Below are 20,180 nucleotides of genomic sequence, written 5' to 3'. Positions count from 1 at the left end.
TCAGCATCTGGAGTTCTTTTGGTTATTTTATTTATTCTTACTCCCATGAGTAGGAACTCTACCCATGCATAAGGAAAGTTGCCTTTCGACTGAGCATCTTGAAACCTCCTTCAATCATTGACTGACTAGGATTTTACTTCCTACAGATTGGTTCTAACATGTCACAGATCAAATGGCCCCTTTGTAGTTATGTGCACCGTAGTGTTTCCTTTCATCCCAGCTGTGTCCCCTTTGGTAACAGTACTGCTCCAAACCTAGCCTATTTGTTTATTTTCCTTGGAGTTAAAAGCAGCAGCTTTACAGCAGAGGTGGATGGACAATAATCCCAAACCCATCCTGTGACATTTCCAGTAGGTTAGTGATGTGCAATCCAGTGTTTCTTGACAAAATATGTGCAGATTATTGAAACTGAGATGTTACTTTTTCTCTATAGAATGTCCAGTTATCACTATTGACTGAAAGAGGGATGGGAGAAGCTGTGCAAGAGTTTGTTGACAAAGAAGAAAAAGATGCTATTGATGAGCTGGTAAAATTTCAGTTGGAAAAGACACAGCGGTTTTTGAAGGATCGGCACATTGATGCGACTGAAGACAAGATTGATGAAGAGGTAAATTACCTGAATATTTTCTAACACATATCTGTATCATGAAATACTGGCTTTCAAAAAAATATTGCTTTGTTAATGGAAAACAACTGTAATTTGGGAAAATATCCCCAGGATCTTCACAGATGAGCAATCAAAATAAATAAATGCTGAATCTTCAGGTGGAAAGCTAATACCGTTACTCACCATCTGTGTTGAAGTCTGTAACCGTTGTGCAAGAATAGTAACTGAGGAAAGCAGGATCCCATGGCATTGCAACTAGCCAGATTAGAACAATGCTGGGGACAGAGATATCAAGGTGTGAATGAGGGAAAATTAATCTTGTTGAACAGTCAGTCTCATTATGAGATAATGGCACGCAAGAAATGTAAGTCTATAATTGCCGTTATTCTATATAGTAGTCCTTAGACAATGGAGGGAAAAGAATGAGTGGACTTCCTGGTATGAGTTGTTACCTGGTAACTTTGAGAAAGTAAATTTATATAAATATTGCTCGAAAACAGAATAAGGATCAATTGCAAAATCCAAATCCAAATCTCCTTAATGCCAACTTCAAAAGAATGACTGATGAAAATGGTTCTGTAACAAATCCTTGAAAAGCCATAGAGTAGGGTGCTGTGCCATTTTCCACTGGCTGCCTGCATGTCACCCTAAACTTGATACTGTGAATGATAGGAGAGGGGTCAGATAGGTCAGGTTGTTTACCTGTGGCCCAGTTGAAGTCCTTGTCTATTCACCCTATCCATGCCCCTCATGATTTTATAAACCTATATAAGGTCACCCCTCACTCTCTGATGCTCCAGGGAAAACAGCCCAAATCTATTCAGCCTCTCCCTAGAGCTCCTTAGAGCTCAAATCCTTCAACCCTGGTAACATCCTTGTAAATCTTTTCTGAAACATTTCAAGTTTCACAACTGATAGGAAGGAGGCCAGAATAGCATGCAATATTCCAAAAGTGGCCTAACAGCTGCAACATGAGCTCCCAATACTCAATGCTCTGACCAATAAAGGAAAGCATACCAAACACCTTCTTCACAATCCTATCTACTTGTGGACATAGCTGAATGTCTAGAACTATTGTTAATCGCCATCTCCTTGGTCTACCTGCAGCACTGTCAGTGGTCACTCTCTTTCTGGCACTATGAATGGTCAGAGCTGCTGATCTCCAATCAGTCTCATAGTAACTAAAGGACCATTTTCTAAAAAAATTAATGGATCGTGAGCCTGCTAAGTGGACGCAGATTATTTTCCTGATATTTGTGCTGGGATGCGGGAAGTGTAAAATTGGTCCTTAGTATAAAATTTATTCATACATGTTAGAAACATAGATATTATAGAAACCCTACAGTGTGGAAACAGGCCATTTGGGCCAGCAAGTCCACACTGACCCTCCAAAGAGTAACCCACCTAGACCCATTCCCCTGCTGCTCTAAATTTACCCTGTAATAATGAACCTCCCTAGACACCTTGAATACTATGGGCAATTTAGTATGGCCAGTTCACCTGACCTGCACATCTTTGGATTGTGCGAGGAAACCAGAGCACCCGGAGGAAACCCACGCAGACACAGGGAAAATGTGCAAACTCCACACAGAGAGTCGCCCAAGGCTGGAATTGAACCTGGGTCCCTGACACTGTGGTGTCGCAGTGCTAACCCTGAGCCCGCACTTGTGGTGTGGGATCATAACAATTCAAATGTAATTCCTAGTTTTACTGAGTTGATTTTTGCCCCCTTGGTTGAGAAGAGAAAATAGAAATTCTCCTTACCACTGATATTCTGGAAATGTGTGCATCAAGTGACAACAAATGCAAATCTAGTAGTATTGTTCATGTTCTCACGTGAATATATGCACTTGGGGAAGATGTCAATCAATGATCAATTCAAATACAACCATACCCCAGTATGTTTCACAGAATTAATGTTGCAGCACAGAAAGAGGCTATTCACCTCATTTTTGCACTGGCTCATTAAATAAAATCATTACCTAGCACCAATCTTCTGCTTTCTTCCTATATCTGCATTATTTTTATACATAACATAAGAACTACATCAGCAGTAGGCCATCTGGCCTATCGAGCCTGCTTTGCCATTTAATAAGATCATGGCTGATCTTTTCGTGGACTCAACTCCACTCACCCGTGCTCTCACCATATCCATTAATTCCTTTATTGTTCAAAAATTTATGTATCTTAACTTGAAAATGTTTACTGAAGTAGCGTCAACTACTTCACTGGGCAAGAAATTCCAGATTTACGACCTCTGGATGAAGATGTTCCTTCTCAGTTCAGTCCTAAATTGGCTCCCTCTAATCTTGATACCATGCCCTCTTGTCCTAGTTTCACCCGCCAGTGGAAACATTCTCTCGACTTCTACCTTATCTTTTCCCTTCATAATTTTATATGTTTCTATAAAATTCTGATTCCCCCCTCATTCTTCTGAATTCCAATGAATATAATCCCAGTCTACTCAGTCTCTCCTCATAAGCCAACCCCTTCATCTCCGGAATGAACCTAGTGAACCTTGTAAGGACAGCATGAAACAGGATGATATGCTCAAATAGGTTGATGTTAAGAAGGAGGATGTGCTGAAAAGTTTGAAAAACAGAGGATAGATAAGTCTCTTGGGCAAGAAGTTTGTGTAAGACCACTTTTAGATTGTACCTTATGAACATATTTTTCCCCATAACCTCTACGTTTTAGTTCAGAGAGCACACTTTGTCAAAATCTATATGATTTTGTATTAAAGTGAATTTTGTGCAACAGAACAATTGAGAGGATTATTAGAAATATAAAAACTTCATAAGTCACATACTTTAAAAAAAATTCTCTTTAACTATCTGAACAATAATTGGTTCCTTCATCAGTACAGAATGTATCATTTTGTCTGGTTATTGGGTTGAGGCTGTGGTTTCTGTTTATTATTTAGGTATTTCATAAATTAACTCATCTTTAATTTTTAGGTTCGCCATTTTCGTGAAACCCGGAGAAAAAATACAGCTGAAGAAGATGAAGAAGTTCAAGAGGCAAGTTGTTTTCTATATAGTGATTCAATACTAATTTTCAAGTCTTTAATTAAATATCACAGCTGTACCTCTGCCTTTTACACACTACATTTGGACTTGGACTGTGCAAACTTTGCAACCACACTATATTTCCAGATTTTAGAATGATGTACTATTGCTGCCCTGTATACACATGGGTACAGATTTGACTTCTCCAAACCCAAAAAGATTCTCCAGTAATTAAATATAGATGCCATACTGAATATTCTGTAGTCCATGAATATTTTAAGGCAAACAAGAGCATGTTGTCCTTACATGTCTGCTTAGCTTTATAACACAATTGCTGAGTTCAAAAGGAATGGTATTCTAATGTCTGCATGTTTTGTAATTTTGCTCAAATGTCCATTTGTGATATGTGAACATGAGTACTGAACATTAGAGAACAATTGACTCAGTTGTGTCAGAGCTGAACCTGATTGTGTCTTCACTTGAATTGTATACAATCCAGTTAAAGTCACAGAATAATGATCAGGATAATGAATGTTGACTGGTGTTCTTATTGATTCAATCTCGATCCTTCAATTTCTGCTTAACTTAATGAGTAAATTCATCATTAACCTGGAACTAAAAGCTGTAATCTGTTGATTTTTGTCAAATAGTATTAAGCCCCAAATTGCTCTTGCTCCCAAATCACTGGAGTAAGCCCAATAGTGTGAACTGAATTTCTGTAAATTGGGGTAATCTAGAAGAAGGGCAGCAGGTGTGTATGGACATCACTACATGCAAAGTTCCTCCATGTCACACACTTTCCTAACTTTGAAATATGTCATCACTACTATCACTCATTCAGTCACTGAATTAGATTCTGTTTTTACTAAATTCTAGAGAATGTATTATTCAGACAGAGTTCTATAAATTAGGTATTTAAAGTAGCAATGCTATTGGCATTAGAAATTGATTTAAATTAATTTGTACCAAAACCTTCAGCTATTGTTTCATGAGGAGCAAGATAATGCAAAACCAGACTGGGCTGAACATGGCAAATTGGCCTGCAATATAAAAGGAATGAATAATGCATATTTTCAAACATTTTGTTTTTTTCTAATTTCTCCCTTATTTATTGCCCATCATAATTACCCATGAGAAGATCATGTGAACTGCTGCAGCAGTTATTCTGTAGATAAATTTCAGTGTTTTTCAAGAAGGAATTCCAGGATTCTAACCCAGTGATTGAATGAGTGACAATAGTAACAATACATTTCAAATTTGGTAAAGTGTGTGACTTGGAGGAAATTTGCAGGTAGTGGTATCAATATGCACCTGCTGCCCTTCTTCTAGATGTGTGCACCTTGTTATCAAAGTAGTCTTGATAAGTTGCATAAATATTAATAACATAAGTGTCAAGATATTAACTTCAGAATTTTCATGCATACCTTCTAACTGTAATTACCCAGTTCTGCTTCACAGGAGTTAAATTGGCTGACTTTCTCTTCAAATTCTTTCAAATTGATCCCCATAATATTTTAATACATGCAAAGAGATAGCATCACTAAGTATATATCAGCCAAGCCCATAATCTGGATATTGGCACCAGGTAACTGTCAAATTAATATGGATAATACTTGCTTAATGTTATTACAATAAACCTTTTTTCTAATGGACAGTTTTCTTTTCTCTCTCCATTAATTAAAAGGCAATGAGTAGAGCCAGAGCTCTCCGAACTGAAGGAAAAGATACCTCTTCATTAATTAGTGATGATGACATGGTCGTTTCTGAAGAAAAAGCTGCAGATTCTGATGAAAGTAGCGTGCCCATAGCTAACAGAGGGAGAGGCAGAGGTCGTGGAAGGGCCAGCAGTAGAGGCCAAAGTTCTTCCACAGCAAGAGGAGGATCCAGAAGAGGAAGCAGTAAGAATTGTTTATATTATACAAACATACTTCACAATTTGGGAGATCATGCCTCACTAATTTGTTAGAGTTCTTTGATGAAATGACCAGGAATGTTGACGAGAGCAGGGCGGTAGACATAGTCTATGTGGATTTCAGAAATGCCTTTGAGAAGGTTCTACATGGTAGGCTGCTCTGGAAGGTTAGATTACATGGAATCCAGGGCAAGCTGGCAAACTGCATTCAAATTTGGCTTGATGGTTGGAAGCAGAGGGTTATAGTGGAAGGATGTTTGTTGGACAGGAGGCCTGTGACTCGTGGGGTGCCTCAGTTGTCGGTGCTGGGCCCATTACTGTTTGTTATCTGTATCAATGATTTGGATGAAAATGTACAAGGCATGATTAGTAAGTTTGCAGATGACAATAAATAGGCAGTATTGTGGATAGTGAGGAAGGTTAGCAGAAATTGCAGCAGGACCTTGATTAGCTGGGTAAGTGGGTCGAGCAATGGCAAATGGAGTTTAATATAGATAAATGTGGAGTCGTACATTTTAGAAAGTCAAATCAAGGTAGAAGTTTCGTGGTGAATGGCAGGGTCGAAAGAATGTAGTGGAACAAAGGGATCTTGGAGTTCACAGTTCTCTTAAAGTGGAGTTACAGGCAGACAGGACAATGAAGAAGGCTTTTGACACACTGGCCTTCATCAGTCGGGGGATCGAGAAAAGAAGTTGGGAAGTTATGTTGCAGTTTACAGGACGCTGGTCAGGCCGCACTAGGAATATTTTGTTCAGTTATGGTCACTTTGTGAAGGATGTTATTAAACTGGAAAGGGTGTAGAAGAAATATACAAGGATATTGCCTCGACTCAATGGTCTGGTTTATAGGAAGTTGTTGGACAAGCTAGGACCTTTTTTTTAGAGCATCAGAGACTAAGGTGGGGGGGGGGCTTTTTTAGAGGTGTTTAAGATCATGAGAAGCATGGATCCAGGGTGAATGCACTCAGTTTTGGGGAATCGAGGACAACAGAGCATCAGTTTAAGGTAGAAGAGAAAGAATAAAAGGAAACGGGGCAGCTTTTTTTGCACAGAGGCTGGTATGAGTTGCCAGCGGAAGTGCTGGGGCAGGAACATTAACAGCATTTAAAAGACATTTGAACAACTACATGGATAGGAAAGGATTAGAAGGATATGGACCAAGTGCAGGGAAATGGCGTTAGCGTGGACGGACATTTTGGTCGGTATGCACCAGTTTGGGCCAAAGGGCCTGCCTCCATGCTGTAGGACTCTATGACTCTAAACACAGTTGACAGGCAAGAAAAGCCATAGAGTCCTACAGTATGAAAACAGACCATATGGTCCAACTCATCCATGCTTACCAAGCTTCACAAACTAAACTAGGTCTATCACGTTGGTTCCATACAATAATGACTGTGCCGTTATAGCTAAATATTTATTTTTCCACCTGAGTTATTCTCACAGCCAACCTTCTGGGAGAGACCAAGAAATTCAAATCAATTAAAATAAAATATTCTTTTGAAAATTCCTCTCTGACGCTTTCAGATGGTTAAAACCAGTCTGTGAGATCATGTGGACCTTTGGTTAAGTTGAGGACATCCCTAGCATTAGCACCAAGCACACTAGTCAGCAGTGTATTTCACAGGACACAATTCTGTAGCAGAAAGAATTACTTATTATCCAGTCTGTTACCAAACACACGAATATTTTAACCTCATGTTCGTAGTCCTCCATAATCTGTTAGTATTCTGGAATCAGTAGTGACAATATCAAGCTGTTAACTTAACTACTAGACCCCGTGGCAGGTCACCTCCTAAAAATAAATGCTGTGAAATAATTGGACGTTTTTAAGCAGTAAAAGCTCTTTAAATCAAGAATCGTTCCTTTAGCTCTTTTTTTTGGACCTGACGCAACTATGTCAGCTTTCATTTGGGGAAATGAAAGTATTTGGTAGATGGACTGATCAACAGTTTGTATATTGTTAAAGTAGCATTGTTTGGTTCTTTTTGTAACACAGCACAGCATAGTTACATTAGTCATGAACTTTTAGTGTTCTCAGCTTGGTAACATCAGCAACACTTCCACTCTGTTTCTTTCGACCTTGCTTTTTGCAAATAATGCTTGCATTCATTTTTAGATTAGATTAGATTACTTTAGATTACTTACAGTGTGGAAACAGGCCCTTTGGCCCAACAAGTCCACACCGCCCCGCCGAAGCGTAACCCACCCATACCCCTACATCTACATTTACCCCTTACCTAACACTATGGACAATTTAGCATGGCCAATTCACCTGGCCTGCACATCTTTGGACTGTGGGAGGAAACCGGAGCACCCGGAGGAAACCCACGCAGACACGGGGAGAACGTGCAAACTCCACACAGTCAGTCGCCTGAGGCGGGAATTGAACCCGGGTCTCAGGCGTTGTGAGGCAGCAGTGCTAACCACTGTGCCACCGTGCCGCCCACTGGGCCACATTAACTTGCAGTTATCTGTGCTGTTTGTTATTGCCTGGCAATTACGAAGGGTGAGAGAAGCAGGTTGGCACTTTTATTTTTCTCACCTTTGGAGTGTAAGCAGAGGTGTTTTAATTGTTTCAATCATTTGAGATAGGCTACAATGTGTTTAGACCATAATATGTAGGTGCAGAATTAGACCATTCAGCCCATCAATTCTGCACTGTCATTTGATCATGGCTGATATAATTCTCAACATCATTCTCCTGCCCTCTCCCTGTAACCCTTGATCCTCTTACTAATCAAGAACCTATCCATCTCTGTCCTCAATGCATTCAACACCAAGTTATAGTCCAATAGGTTTATTTGGAAACACTAGCTTTCAAGGTGCTGCCTCTTCATCAGGTGGTTGTGCAACAAACACCTGATGAAGAGGCAGAGCCTCAAAAGCTAGTGCTTCCAAACAAACCAGTCAGACGATAACTGGCTGTTGTGTGATTTTTAACTTTGTCCACCCCAATTCAACACTGGCACCTCCCAAATCTTAAATACACACAATGACTTGGCCTGCACAGCCAAGTGTCAATGACTCACTGTAGTAATTGGAACCAGGTGGACTTTGTTGACTATGAGATTTTGATTGGGGTTGTTAACCTGGGCCAATCAGGGAAGAACTGGCTGACTGACACAACCAGGAGATTTAGAATCTCTTCAATTTAGGGTTTGGAGATGCTGGTGCAGGACTGGGGTTACAAAGTTAAAAATCACACAACAGCAGGTTATAGTCCAACAGGTTTAATTGGAAGCACACTAGCTTTTGGAGTGTCACTCCTTCATCAGGTGGTAATGGAGGGCTCAATCCTAACACAGATTTTATAGCAAAAATTTACAGTGTGATGTAACTGAAATTATACATTGAAAAATTGATTGTCTGTTAAGCCTTTCATCTGTTAGAATACAGTGATAGTTTCACTACTTTTGTGTGTAAATAACAAAACTTTTTAAAAATGTTGCATTCTCAGGTTAGCTGTTTACAATGGTGATAGCTAGACAATATGTTAAAGGTGTTAGCCCCCTGTGTTCTCTGTCTATGTCATGATGTTTAGATTGATTCTAATCTAAAAAGTGAGATAACAGAGTTTTACATGAATTCATGCAGTTTTTGAGCAAAGGACAATGTAACCCTGCAAGTACAAATTCACCCCACAAAATATATGTGTGCATGTGGGTCTTTGTCTGTCTGTCTGGATTGGGGCTTGAGTGTGAGAAAGTGTGTGTAGTGAGTGCAGAGTGTCTTATGTCTGTGAGGGGGTGTGTGGGTGTGTGTGTAGTGCAATGGTGGTCACTTGTGATGTGACCAAACCCAAGGTCCCGGTTGAGGTCCTCCCTATGGATACCGAGCTTAGATATCAGCCTCTGCACGGCCACTTTTCACTGCTGCCTGTACCGAAGTCCGCCTTGGAGGATGGTCACCCGAAGGTCCGAGGTTGAATGTCTTGGACCACTGAAGTATTCCCCAACTGGGAGAGAACACTCCTGTCTGTTGATTGTTGTGTGGCACCCATTCATCCGTTATCGTAGCCTTTGCTCGGTTTCCCCAATGTACCATGCCACTGAGCAAGGGGAGGGGTAGGTGGTCTGTTAGTGCGCAGGGTGGCTGGGCATGCCCACTGGAAAGCTGGTTTTTTTTAAGATTAGATTACTTAGTGTGGAAACAGGCCCTTCGGCCCAACAAGTCCACACCGCCCCGCCGAAGCGTAACCCACCCATACCCCTACATCTACATCTACATCTACCCCTTACCTAACACTACGGGCAATTTAGCATAGCCAATTCACCTAACCTGCACATCTTTGGACTGTGGGAGGAAACCGGAGCACCCGGAGGAAACCCACGCAGACACGGGGAGAACGTGCAAACTCCACACAGTCAGTCGCCTGAGGCGGGAATTGAACCCGGGTCTCCGGCGCTATGAGGCAGCAGTGCTAACCACTGTGCCACTGTGCCGCCGTGGTTGGGGAGGGTCAGCCGGTACATGGGCTGGCTGGAGGCCGGAGGGTCGATCCACAGTCTGGAGGAAAGTGGGCCAGGAGGAGCCTGTCAGTATATGGGTGGGGTTGGGCCAGGTAACTGGCCCCACCCAGCCCAGGTAGCATCCTCGCAGGAAAGCAGGTATAGGGCAGGCTAGTTAGTACATAGGGAGGCTGAGCTAGACAGCCGATGGCAGTCCATAGGAAGGCTGACTGGGGAAGGATCAGTCAGTACACAGGGTGGCTGGGAGATAGACAGCCAATAGGTCAGTAGGAATGCTAGCCAGGAGAAAAGGTCAGTCAGAATGCGGAGTGGCCAGGTGTTGAAAGGCTAACAGTCCAATTGTAGGAAAGCAGGTCAGGTGTGGTTGGTTAGTACGTTGGGTGACCAGGAGCCAGTGGCCAATGACAGAGTTGGAGGACAGTGGGCTGGGGAGGGTCAGTCAGTATACAGGGTGGCAGGAGGTCAGAAGGCCAACAAACAGCTCATTAGAAAGCAGCCTGGTGTAGTCCCCCAGTACGTAGGTGACTGGGAGCTGAGTGGTCATTAACCAACCTGGAAGAAAGTACGTCTGGAGAGGGTCGGTCAATATGCAGGGTGGCCACTGTCCTACAGGAAGACTCCCAAAGAGATGGGCTGATCAGTATATAGCAGGGACTGGTGTCAGGTGTCTTTTCTTTAGAACACAGACCCAATATAGCTATTTGCTGTTTGATTGCACTGTCTTGTCTGTGTTTGTTATCTTTGTGATGAATGGAAGTGGGAATTGAGGTTTGACCTTGCTGCCCATACCCTTGTATATAGCTTTTTTTTGTGAACTGTGGCTTTCTGTTTGTTAACTGTGTATTTTGTACTGTTTAAATCTCCTGGTTATATTTTATTAGAATCTCCACAGTTTAGGGAACTGTCTGTGTTACTGCTGCTGTTGGTTTCTGCTTTTCTTTTTGGAGAACCTGATTCTTAACTGGTTGACTCAAAAACCAGTTTTTTAAAAATTAAAAAAAATAGGTTAGGTGGGAGGGGTGGGTGGCTTGCTGGGATGCTGGGGGGAATGTGTTCTGTGTTCCATTTGATTGGACTGTCTTGTCTGTTTGTTACTGTTTCATTTTTGACTGAAGGTGGGGTTTGAGGTTCGCCCTCCTTTCCCTGTTAACTGATTACACGATGGGGTTTGGTCTTGCTGCCCCTTCCCTGTAATTTGTTTGTGAACTGCTTTTGTTTGTTGTCAACTGTCTTTGTAATTTGTACAGTTTCATGAAAAATGGGACTGGTGGTTGGGTTAGGTGGTTTGCTGGGTTGCCACTGGTCTGTTCTATGCACTTTTATTTGTTTAATTGGACTGTCTTGTATGAGTTTGTTACTTTAGGGTGTAGGTTTGATATTCAGATGTTTCATTACCTGGCTAGGTAACATCATCAGTGGCAACCTCCAAGTGAAGCGAAGCTGTTGTCTCCTGCTTTCTATTTATATGTTTGTCCTGGATGGGGTTCCTGGGGTTTGTGGTGATGTCATTTCCTGTTTTGTTTTCTGAGGGGTCGATAGATGGCATCTAGATCTATGTGTTTGTCTATGGCGTTGTGGTTGGAGTGCCAGGCCTCTAGGAATTCTCGGGCATGTCTTTGCTTAGCCTGTCCTAGTCGAAATTGTGGGGTTTTTTTCCTTCGTGTGTAGGGCTACGAGGGAGAGAGGGTCGTGTCTTTTTGTGGCTAACTGGTGTTCATGTATCCTGGTGGCTAACCTTCTTCCTGTTTGCCCTACGTAGTGTTTGTGGCAGTCCTTGCATGGAATTTTGTAGACGACGTTGGTTTTGTCCATGGGTTGTACTGGGTCTTTTAAGTTTGTTCGTTTTTGTTTGACAGTGTGGGTGGGTGGGTTTGTGTGCTACTAGGATTCCGAGGGGTCTTAGTTTGTTACTCTTTCCTTTAATATAAGTTGGGATTTGAGGTGCATCCTCACTTCCCTGTTGCACAGTGGGGTTTGGGGTTTTGCCTTGCTGTCCCTTTATCCTGTAAATAGCCTTTTTTTGTGTGTGTGAACTACTGCTTATTGTTTATTGTTACTGTTTGTGCCATTTCATAAAATAGAAATAAACAGGAGGCTTAGAATCTCCTCCGTTCAGGAGACTAACTCTGAGATTGCTGGCCACATCAGTGTACAGTGCAGAAGTAAATAAACGGTGACTTGGTGACAGGATACTAGCCTCAGTGCCGTTTATTTTTAGTGGTGATGAGAGAAAAGAGCACTGAAAACATTGGGTTGCAAGCATTTCTGACATCGTGCCTTTGTTTAGGAAGTTTGACACAGTTAATCCTGCTGTTGAAGACTGGACCCAGTATTTGAAAAGAATGCGATTTATTTTTCTGGACAAATGACATTGTGGCAGACAAAAAGTAGCAAATAATCCTTCTGACTGCTTGCAGACCTGCAGCACTCTTGGTTATAAAGAGCTTTACTTTCCTAGAGGCACCTGACACTAAAACCTACCAAGAATTGATGGAGTTGGTTAAGAAATATTATGACCCGAAATCTCCATTCTGAGATGCTATTGGCTTTTATTTAGCTGTTAAAGGATTTGTGGGGGGTGGTGGTGGTGAGGAAAAGCGTATCAGGATTTTTGATGTGCTTATGACTGACAGGAATATAATTCTGGGTCAAGTCTGAATGCGATGCACTGAGAACACTTGGTATGTGGAATTAATGATGTAACCATGCAGAAGAGCCCACTAGCTGAAGTCCTGTTTTGAGCAATGCAACTAGCGTTTTCATTATAGAAGTGGCAAATAGAGTGTGGAACTACAGGGCATCCCAATGGAAGTGGACATTCTCATCTGTCTGACTGAGTTAGGGAATGCCACTTGTGTAGGCAATTGCAGAGGCTCAGGCAGGGAATATGCTGAACTGAAGGTTCCTAGGCCAGCCTACAGCAGAGCCCCACAACAAAGCTGAGCCTCTGCCAAATGGCTAAAAAATTTGAGAATCTGGGCAGGCAAGCCAAAGTAGTTGCTGCTGGTATGTAGACTTGACAGCAAAGAGGTACTGCAAGGACTGAATTGAGTAAGAGAACTCATTCATCATACTTGGGTGAGTGCACGCCTTGGAAAATCCCCCTATATGTGGTCAGATTAATTAAATTGCTTAACAATGCCCAAATTAAAACCGATTTAAAATTCATGTTTGGTTCACTGGTCACCCTGTTCCCATGGAGGTTAATACCAGTGTAGCTGTATCTGTGCTTGTAGAAGATTTTCTTTAACAAGATTTTGCTCGGGTCTCCAACCCTTAAGTTGGTGCAAGACCTCTGCCAGACTAAGAATGTACTCTGGGGAACCACTGCAGATTAAGGTTGCAACTTCAGTTTTCATCTCCTATGAGAAGCAGTTGGTGTGGTTACCACTGCTGGTAGTACAAGGCTTGGGCCAAAATCCTACTAGGATGGAATTGGTTGAGAAAGATTCACCTAGATTGTCTCGACACTTGGTTTAGAACATGGCTGCCTTAATGAAGTTGTAGTGAAAATTCCAAGAGTTTTTCAGGAAGGGCTGGGTACTATGAAACTGGCAAAGCCACTTTACATGTTGACCAGGAAGCCATTCCAAGATTTTTAAAAGGCCCACTTGGTGCCTTTTGCCTTGCGGCAAAAGTAGTGGCGGAAATCGGGAAACTGGAAAGTGAAGGAATCATCAAAACATTGCTGTTTGTAGAATGAGCAGCATCAGTCATACTGATTTGTGAAACCTGGTGGTCCAGCCCATCTTTTTGGGGATTTTAAGCAAACAGTAAACAGCTGCTCACAGATGGATTAACACCCAATCCCTTGTGTGGAGGACTTGTACACAAAGTTGGTGGGGGTTGCTGTCCTTTCTGAAGCTGGAAATGAGCCACACCAACCTGCAATTGCAACAAGCTAAGGAGTTTCAGAAGTTTGCTACAAGTAATACCAATAAGGTATTATACCAGACTGATACTTGGAGTATCACCAGCCTGCACATTAGCTTTTCCCAGCAGACCATGGAGAACATTTTTATAGGGGCTATTCCAGGTTGCCATTTATCTAGATGTACTAATAACAGAGAAAACCAGTAAAGAACATGAGAGAACTTGGACATATGCTTAAATGTTTCTCCCAGATGGGCATGTGCCTTAGATTGGGGAAAAATGTGTTCCAGGCACCGCAACTGATCTACTTGGGTTACAGAGCTGACAAAACTAGGTTGCACCTCTTAGAAGAGAAAGTAAGGGTGAACAAAGGAGCCCAGCTCTCATCTGTAACTAGAGCTTAGGTCTTTCCTTAGCTTAGTGAAGCATTACAGAAAATTCATTCATAAATTGCCCTCCATCTTGGCACTCTTACACCTGCTGAACGAACAGGGCAGCCTTGGAAATTCCTTCATAGGGAAGAAGTAGCCTTTTTGGGAAGTGGGGAAACAAAGCTATTGTCATCCAACATGTTGGAGCATTATGATCAGAAATAATAGGAAGTGCTGACTTGCATTGCCCCCACATATGGCACTGAGGTAATGTTGGCTCATGAGCCCAACAGGAACACCCAATAGTGTATACTTCCTGGACTTTGGACATAGATCCATTTGGCATCAGCCAATTGGAGCAGGAAGGTTTGGACATCTTTGTGAGGTAGTTCCAGCAGTACCTCTTTTTTTTTTTTTAAACGGATGAGAATTTGCCATAGTAACAGATCACAAACCCCAGCTAGGGCTACAGAAGAATGCAAGGCTGTGCTGCCCATAGTTTCCACATAGAATTCAGAGTTGAGCCCTTATTCTCAGTGTGTACAAGTACAAGCTAGAACGCTGTCCAGAAAGTCAAGTGGCTGATGCAGATGCCCTGAGCGGCCTCCCACTAGCAGATACTCCACCAGTGGTGATTTCCCCTGGAAGCGTCCATTTTGGTTTTATGCTTTGTGGACACCCTTTCGGTCATCACTGACAAAGTGATTCTCTACTAGTGAAAGTAGAACAGCTAATGGTAATGGGGCAAACAAAAGAGCAATAGCAACATGCATTGAAACATTTCCGGCAAGACCAGATCACTATTGAGGATGGCCTGTTGCTATAGGGAGCAAGGGTGATTGTCCCGAGTAAAGATCGCTGTCCAATAGTGGCTGAACTCCACCAGAGTCATCCAGGAGTTTCAAAGATGATGCTCGCAAGAAGCTGTCTGGTGGCCAGTTTTAGATGCTGACAAAGCTGCATTGGTGGGGCAGTTCCTAGTGCCAGTAATGTAGAATTGCCACCAGTTATGCCCTCACATTTGTGCGAATGGCCATGTCAACCCTCAACTCTGCATGTTGACCATGCTGATCCTTTCATCTGCTCAATGTTCTTGGTCATTGTGGATACCCATTCAAAATGGTTGGATATGCATAACATTTGGTCAGCACACATGGATGACCATTGAGAAGATGCGAGCGTTGTTCATGATACAGGAACTCTGAAGTATTGGTCATGGACTTTGGTCACTTACCAGCATATAATTTGAATGTTTCCTAAATTCCAATGGCATTCAGCTCCCTACCTTCCTTCCATCCATCCAAATGTTGAAGCAGGCTTAATGAAACAGCCTATAGCGTAAATGGATACCAAACTTTTCTGGCTCCTGTTCGTTTCTTTTTCTAGGATCACCCCATGCACAACAGGGATAGCTCCAGCAGAGTTGCTGATGGGGAGAAGACTCCGCACCAGATTAAACCTAATATTCCTGGCCGGGGGAGGGGTGTTGAAATAGCGGCAGGGATGCCAATATTGGCCATATGCTGCCTCTAAGTGAGAGACAGTTTATTTCAGGGGAAGAAGTTTGGTGCCAGAACCATGGAAATGGTCCTGTATGGATGCGAGGTGAGGTTGATGTGAGTCATAGACCTGACTTTACAAAGTTCGGGTAGGTGATTAGTTCTGAACAAACACCTGGATCACCTGAAAGTTGATACCTCACAAACTGGGCAGGAGCAAAACGTGCCTGGCCCCTCTGAACAGCCCGAAGGCCTGTCAAATCACTGGTTCTTTCCCTTCGACTAGTATTGAGGAAATGACAAATGACATGCCCGAAACGTCGATTTTTCCTGCTCCTTGGATGCTGCCTGACCTGCTGCGCTTTTCCAGCAACACATTTTTCAGCTCTGATCTCCAGCATCTGCAGTCCTCACTTTCTCCTGCCAGAAAAGGAGGAAACTCTCCTGAGACATTATGGCTGCAAGGGGTGGGCAATGGTCTGATACGTGCTCTCCAAATCAGAGGAAACAGACCTGGGGCAAAAACTTGGCTGGAAAGGTTATGATAAAGACCAGTGTTCATCCCTGGACATAGTGAGGAAGGGATGTAATGATTGGAACCAAGTGGACCTTGTTGACTGAGGTCCTTGATTTGGTCTGGGTTAACTACCCCAGAGTCCTGACTGACCAATGTAACCAGGAGATTTAGAATCTCTCTTCAGTTCAGGGGACTGACTGAGCTGGCTGTCCACAGCCAGTATACTTGGAGAAAGTGAAGACTGCAGATGCTGGAGAGCAGATTCAAAGTGTGGTGCTGAAAGCACAGCAGGTAAGGCAGTAGCTGAAGAGCAGGAGAGTCAACACTTCAGGCATAACCCCTTCATCAGGAATTCCTGATGAAGGCCTTTTGCCTGAAATGTTTTTGTTTTGTTTCTGTTCCTTGGATGCTGCCTGACCTGCTGTGCTTTTTCCAGCGCCACTCTAATCTAGACATAGTCTCTTTTAAAACTAATCAAGAAGCATTGCCTTTAAAACAACTATGATCTCTTTCATGTCTTGTTGACCTGACCGTAATCCATTCCCAAGCACATCCAAATATTTATTAACTTGATTTCACTTGTCTTTTGTTTTAACCCTTGCACAAATTTTGTCATCTTCAGAGTGCTAACCGTAATCTCCATAAAGCTGAGATGTTTATTGAAAAGCACCAAGAGTAGTAGTGGACTTGGGCCCAATGCCTAGGGCACACCACTACTAATGTCTCCAGTTGAGCTATATCTATTAACTATAAAGCCTTGGCTGCGGAATTAAAGTCCAGTACTAATCCAGTTGTGATTTGGAGACATCAGTGTTAGACTGGGGTGTACAAGGTTTTTAAAAAAGAAATCACAACACTAGGTTATAGTCCAGTTTTATTTGGAAGCACTAGCTTTCCTAGCACTGCTCCGTCAGGTGGTTGTGGAGTACACTATTGTAAGACACAGAATTTATAGCAAAGGTTTGCAGTGTGATGTAACTGAAATTATATATTGAAAAAGACGTGGATTGTTTAAGTCTCATCTTTTAGAATGACCATGTTGGTTTCAGTTTAATATGTAAATTGCAAAACTTTTTTTAAAAGTTAATTCTCCAGTGCACTTTAGTAATTGGTGTCATGTCAGCTCCAATGAAGATATTGAAGGTGTTCTGTCCTGAGAGGCTGACTGTGCCACAATGTAAATCGTTTTTTTTAAATCAGTCTGACCATTGTGGCACAGACAGAGCCTCTCGGGGAGTTAACACCTTCAATACCTTTATCTGAGCTGACATGATACCAATTGTTAAAGTGCACTGGAGAATGTAACTTTTAAACAATGGTGTTTTCTGATTTCTGATGAAAGAACTGAAACCAACATGGTCATTCTAAACAATCCAGGTCTTTTTCAATATATAATTTCAGTTAATCACACTGTAAACCTTTGCTATAAATTCTTAGTCTTTATTCTCAATCACCTGATGAAGGAGCAGTGCTCTGAAAGCTAGTGCTTCCAAATAAACCTGCTGGACTAAAACCTGGTGTTGATATTTTTAACTTTGCACAAAGCAAGTGTCTCTCTCATTTCTATTGATACCACAAAAACCTAAGTTATGGAGTAATGTGATGAAAGATACCTTGTTAAAGGCTTTTTGGAAGTTTTGGATCGACTTTGTTGCAACAAAAGTTTTTCCAATTATAAACCAGCTTTTGTTCCAGGTATCATTGCTAATCTTTATATAACTGCTTTATGCCCCTTTTTTTTTTAAATCTACAAGTCCTTAAAGTAATATATTTAACAGATTTATAATAGTCTAGTTACCACATAGTGAGTTGTCATTATTTTCATTTGTGGTAGGGGCTAACATAACTGTTTAACTGGGCAAAAGTGAGGACTACAGATGCTGGAAACCAGAGTCTAGATTAGAGTGGTGCTGGAAAAGCACAGGTGGTCAGGCAGCATCAGAGGAGCAGGAAAAATGGACGTTTCGGGCAAAAGTCCTTCACCAGAAATGAAGCCTGTGTCTTAATTCCTGATGAAGGACTTTTGCCCGAAACGTCCTTTTTTTTTCCCCTGCTCCTTGGATGCTGTCTGACCTGTGCTTTTCCAGCACCACTCTACAACTGCTTAACTGCCTGACACCCAAACATGCTTCTCTTTGAATCAGTTTAGTCAATTTTGTAAACTGTATTAAGGGCACCCTCACTCTAACAGTCATTTTGCAAAAGGTACAGTTAATTTCAACTGATAATAAATGGCAATTGATAGGTTTTAATCATATAACTGGGTTATTGTTTTCTTTCTTTTCGTGCTTATTAAAAGTAATGGAGGAAAGTTCCTATAGATGCCTCCTTGTTTGATCATCATTTGATAAATACTACAAATCAAGTTTAAAAAAAATACTTCTCTAAAGTTATGAATGATAAGCAATTAACAGAAGTGGGTCCCAGCAAAATGAAATTTTGAAGTTGGTTTAAAACTTAATTCAGCAAATGCTATGAATTTATCAAATGTAGTGTAGCAAGAGAATTTGGTTCGTGAATACTGATGCAAGAATAGAAGAAGTCATCCTTAAAGGGGTCAACCACTGACTTGATCTTGAGAAGCATGTATCCACAATTGTCAGAACGGTTACATTGCTAATAGAAATGGAATAGGTATACAGGTAATTCTGCTATAACACATTTTGTTAATGTGAATTCTCTGTAACTCAATTGACAAATTGGGGGCACTGTTTCTGAACTGTGTGAATTTTTTAAGTGTGCTGGCTGTAAATGATCACCAACACTTCAAACGATTTTTCTATAATACGGGGTTGTGCAAGCCTAGAGCTACCTGTACTATGACTTAAATGGGCATGAGCCATTCCTGAAGAAGGGCTCATGCCCGAAACATCGGTTCTCCTGCTCCTTGGATGCTGCCTGACCTGCTGCGCTTTTCCAGCAACACATTTCAGCTCTATCACTTAAATGGCCCATTTCAGAGCAACAACTGGTTTTGAGTCAATTTCTTATGGGTGGAAAATATCTGCTTTGTGCCAAAATACCACTCAGATCATGATGCCAGAGTAATGAATCTCTAATAATTCACCAGTCAGTGGCAAACACCTCAATACAAACTATGCCATACCAACTATGAATTTCAATCTGACAAGCATCCGAACAGTGGAGTGGAAACTTTCAAAAAAAAACCATTTTAATGAAAACCAATGGACATGAGAAAACAAGATTCAGGATAATGGACTAAGAATATTATAGAACTTTATAGTAATTTTCAAATGTCGATTTTCCTGCTCGTGTTTGTGTAAGTTCTTGTCAATGGTTGGATGGATAAGGATAAAGTGAATTTATAAGATTACTTTATGGGATACGCACCCTGCTGGTTTATACAAAAATAGCAATTTGTTAAAATGGGATGTAACATCTTGAATAAGATCAAGAGCTAGCTAATGAAGAAATAACTCCAAACTATAACTTAAGTAGGAGCTTTAACATAAGACACATCCAAAAGACAGGTTTGTGTCTCAGCAAGGTTCACATTCACAAATCTTCACAAGGAGAGGAAACAATACTTTTTTTCTTTTGCCCACTTACACTGGTGGTTCACATTTTAATACTCAGTCTATAAGTTAATCCCCATTCTCAGAGGTATTTCAGTTTTGTGGGGAGATGATGTCCAATGGGCTATTATCACTGGACTATTATTGCAGAGACCCAGGAAATGTTCTTGGTTTTAATCTCACCATGGCAGATGATGGAATTTGAATGCAATAGTAATCTGGAATTAAGAGTATGATGAACACAAAACCATTGAATGTCGGAAAAATCTTTACTAATGTTCTTTTTAGAGAGGGGAAACTGTCAACCTTACCTGGTCTGGCCTACATGTGACTCGAGCCAGCATTGTCCCATGTCCCATGAATGAATACTTTAAAAAAATTTACACATG

General features: G+C 41.6%; 1 protein-coding gene across 4 annotated transcripts in view; it reads left to right on the top strand.

Moving 5' to 3' along the window:
• Nucleotides 1-20,180, top strand: part of mre11a (MRE11 homolog A, double strand break repair nuclease) — a 111,514-nt gene that overhangs the window by 71,973 nt on the left and 19,361 nt on the right. For all 4 annotated transcript variants that reach the window (XM_072577826.1, XM_072577828.1, XM_072577825.1 and 1 more), the window contains 3 exons: nucleotides 434-607; nucleotides 3,565-3,627; nucleotides 5,300-5,513. In XM_072577826.1, the coding sequence (XP_072433927.1) occupies nucleotides 434-607; nucleotides 3,565-3,627; nucleotides 5,300-5,513 (451 nt within the window). The remainder of the gene's footprint in view (nucleotides 1-433; nucleotides 608-3,564; nucleotides 3,628-5,299; nucleotides 5,514-20,180) is intronic.

The sequence above is a fragment of the Chiloscyllium punctatum genome, chromosome 9 (assembly GCF_047496795.1).
Source record: "Chiloscyllium punctatum isolate Juve2018m chromosome 9, sChiPun1.3, whole genome shotgun sequence".
NCBI lineage: Eukaryota > Metazoa > Chordata > Chondrichthyes > Orectolobiformes > Hemiscylliidae > Chiloscyllium > Chiloscyllium punctatum.
Note: the sequence above shows the minus strand (reverse complement) of the source record. Positions and strands in the feature narration are given on the sequence as shown.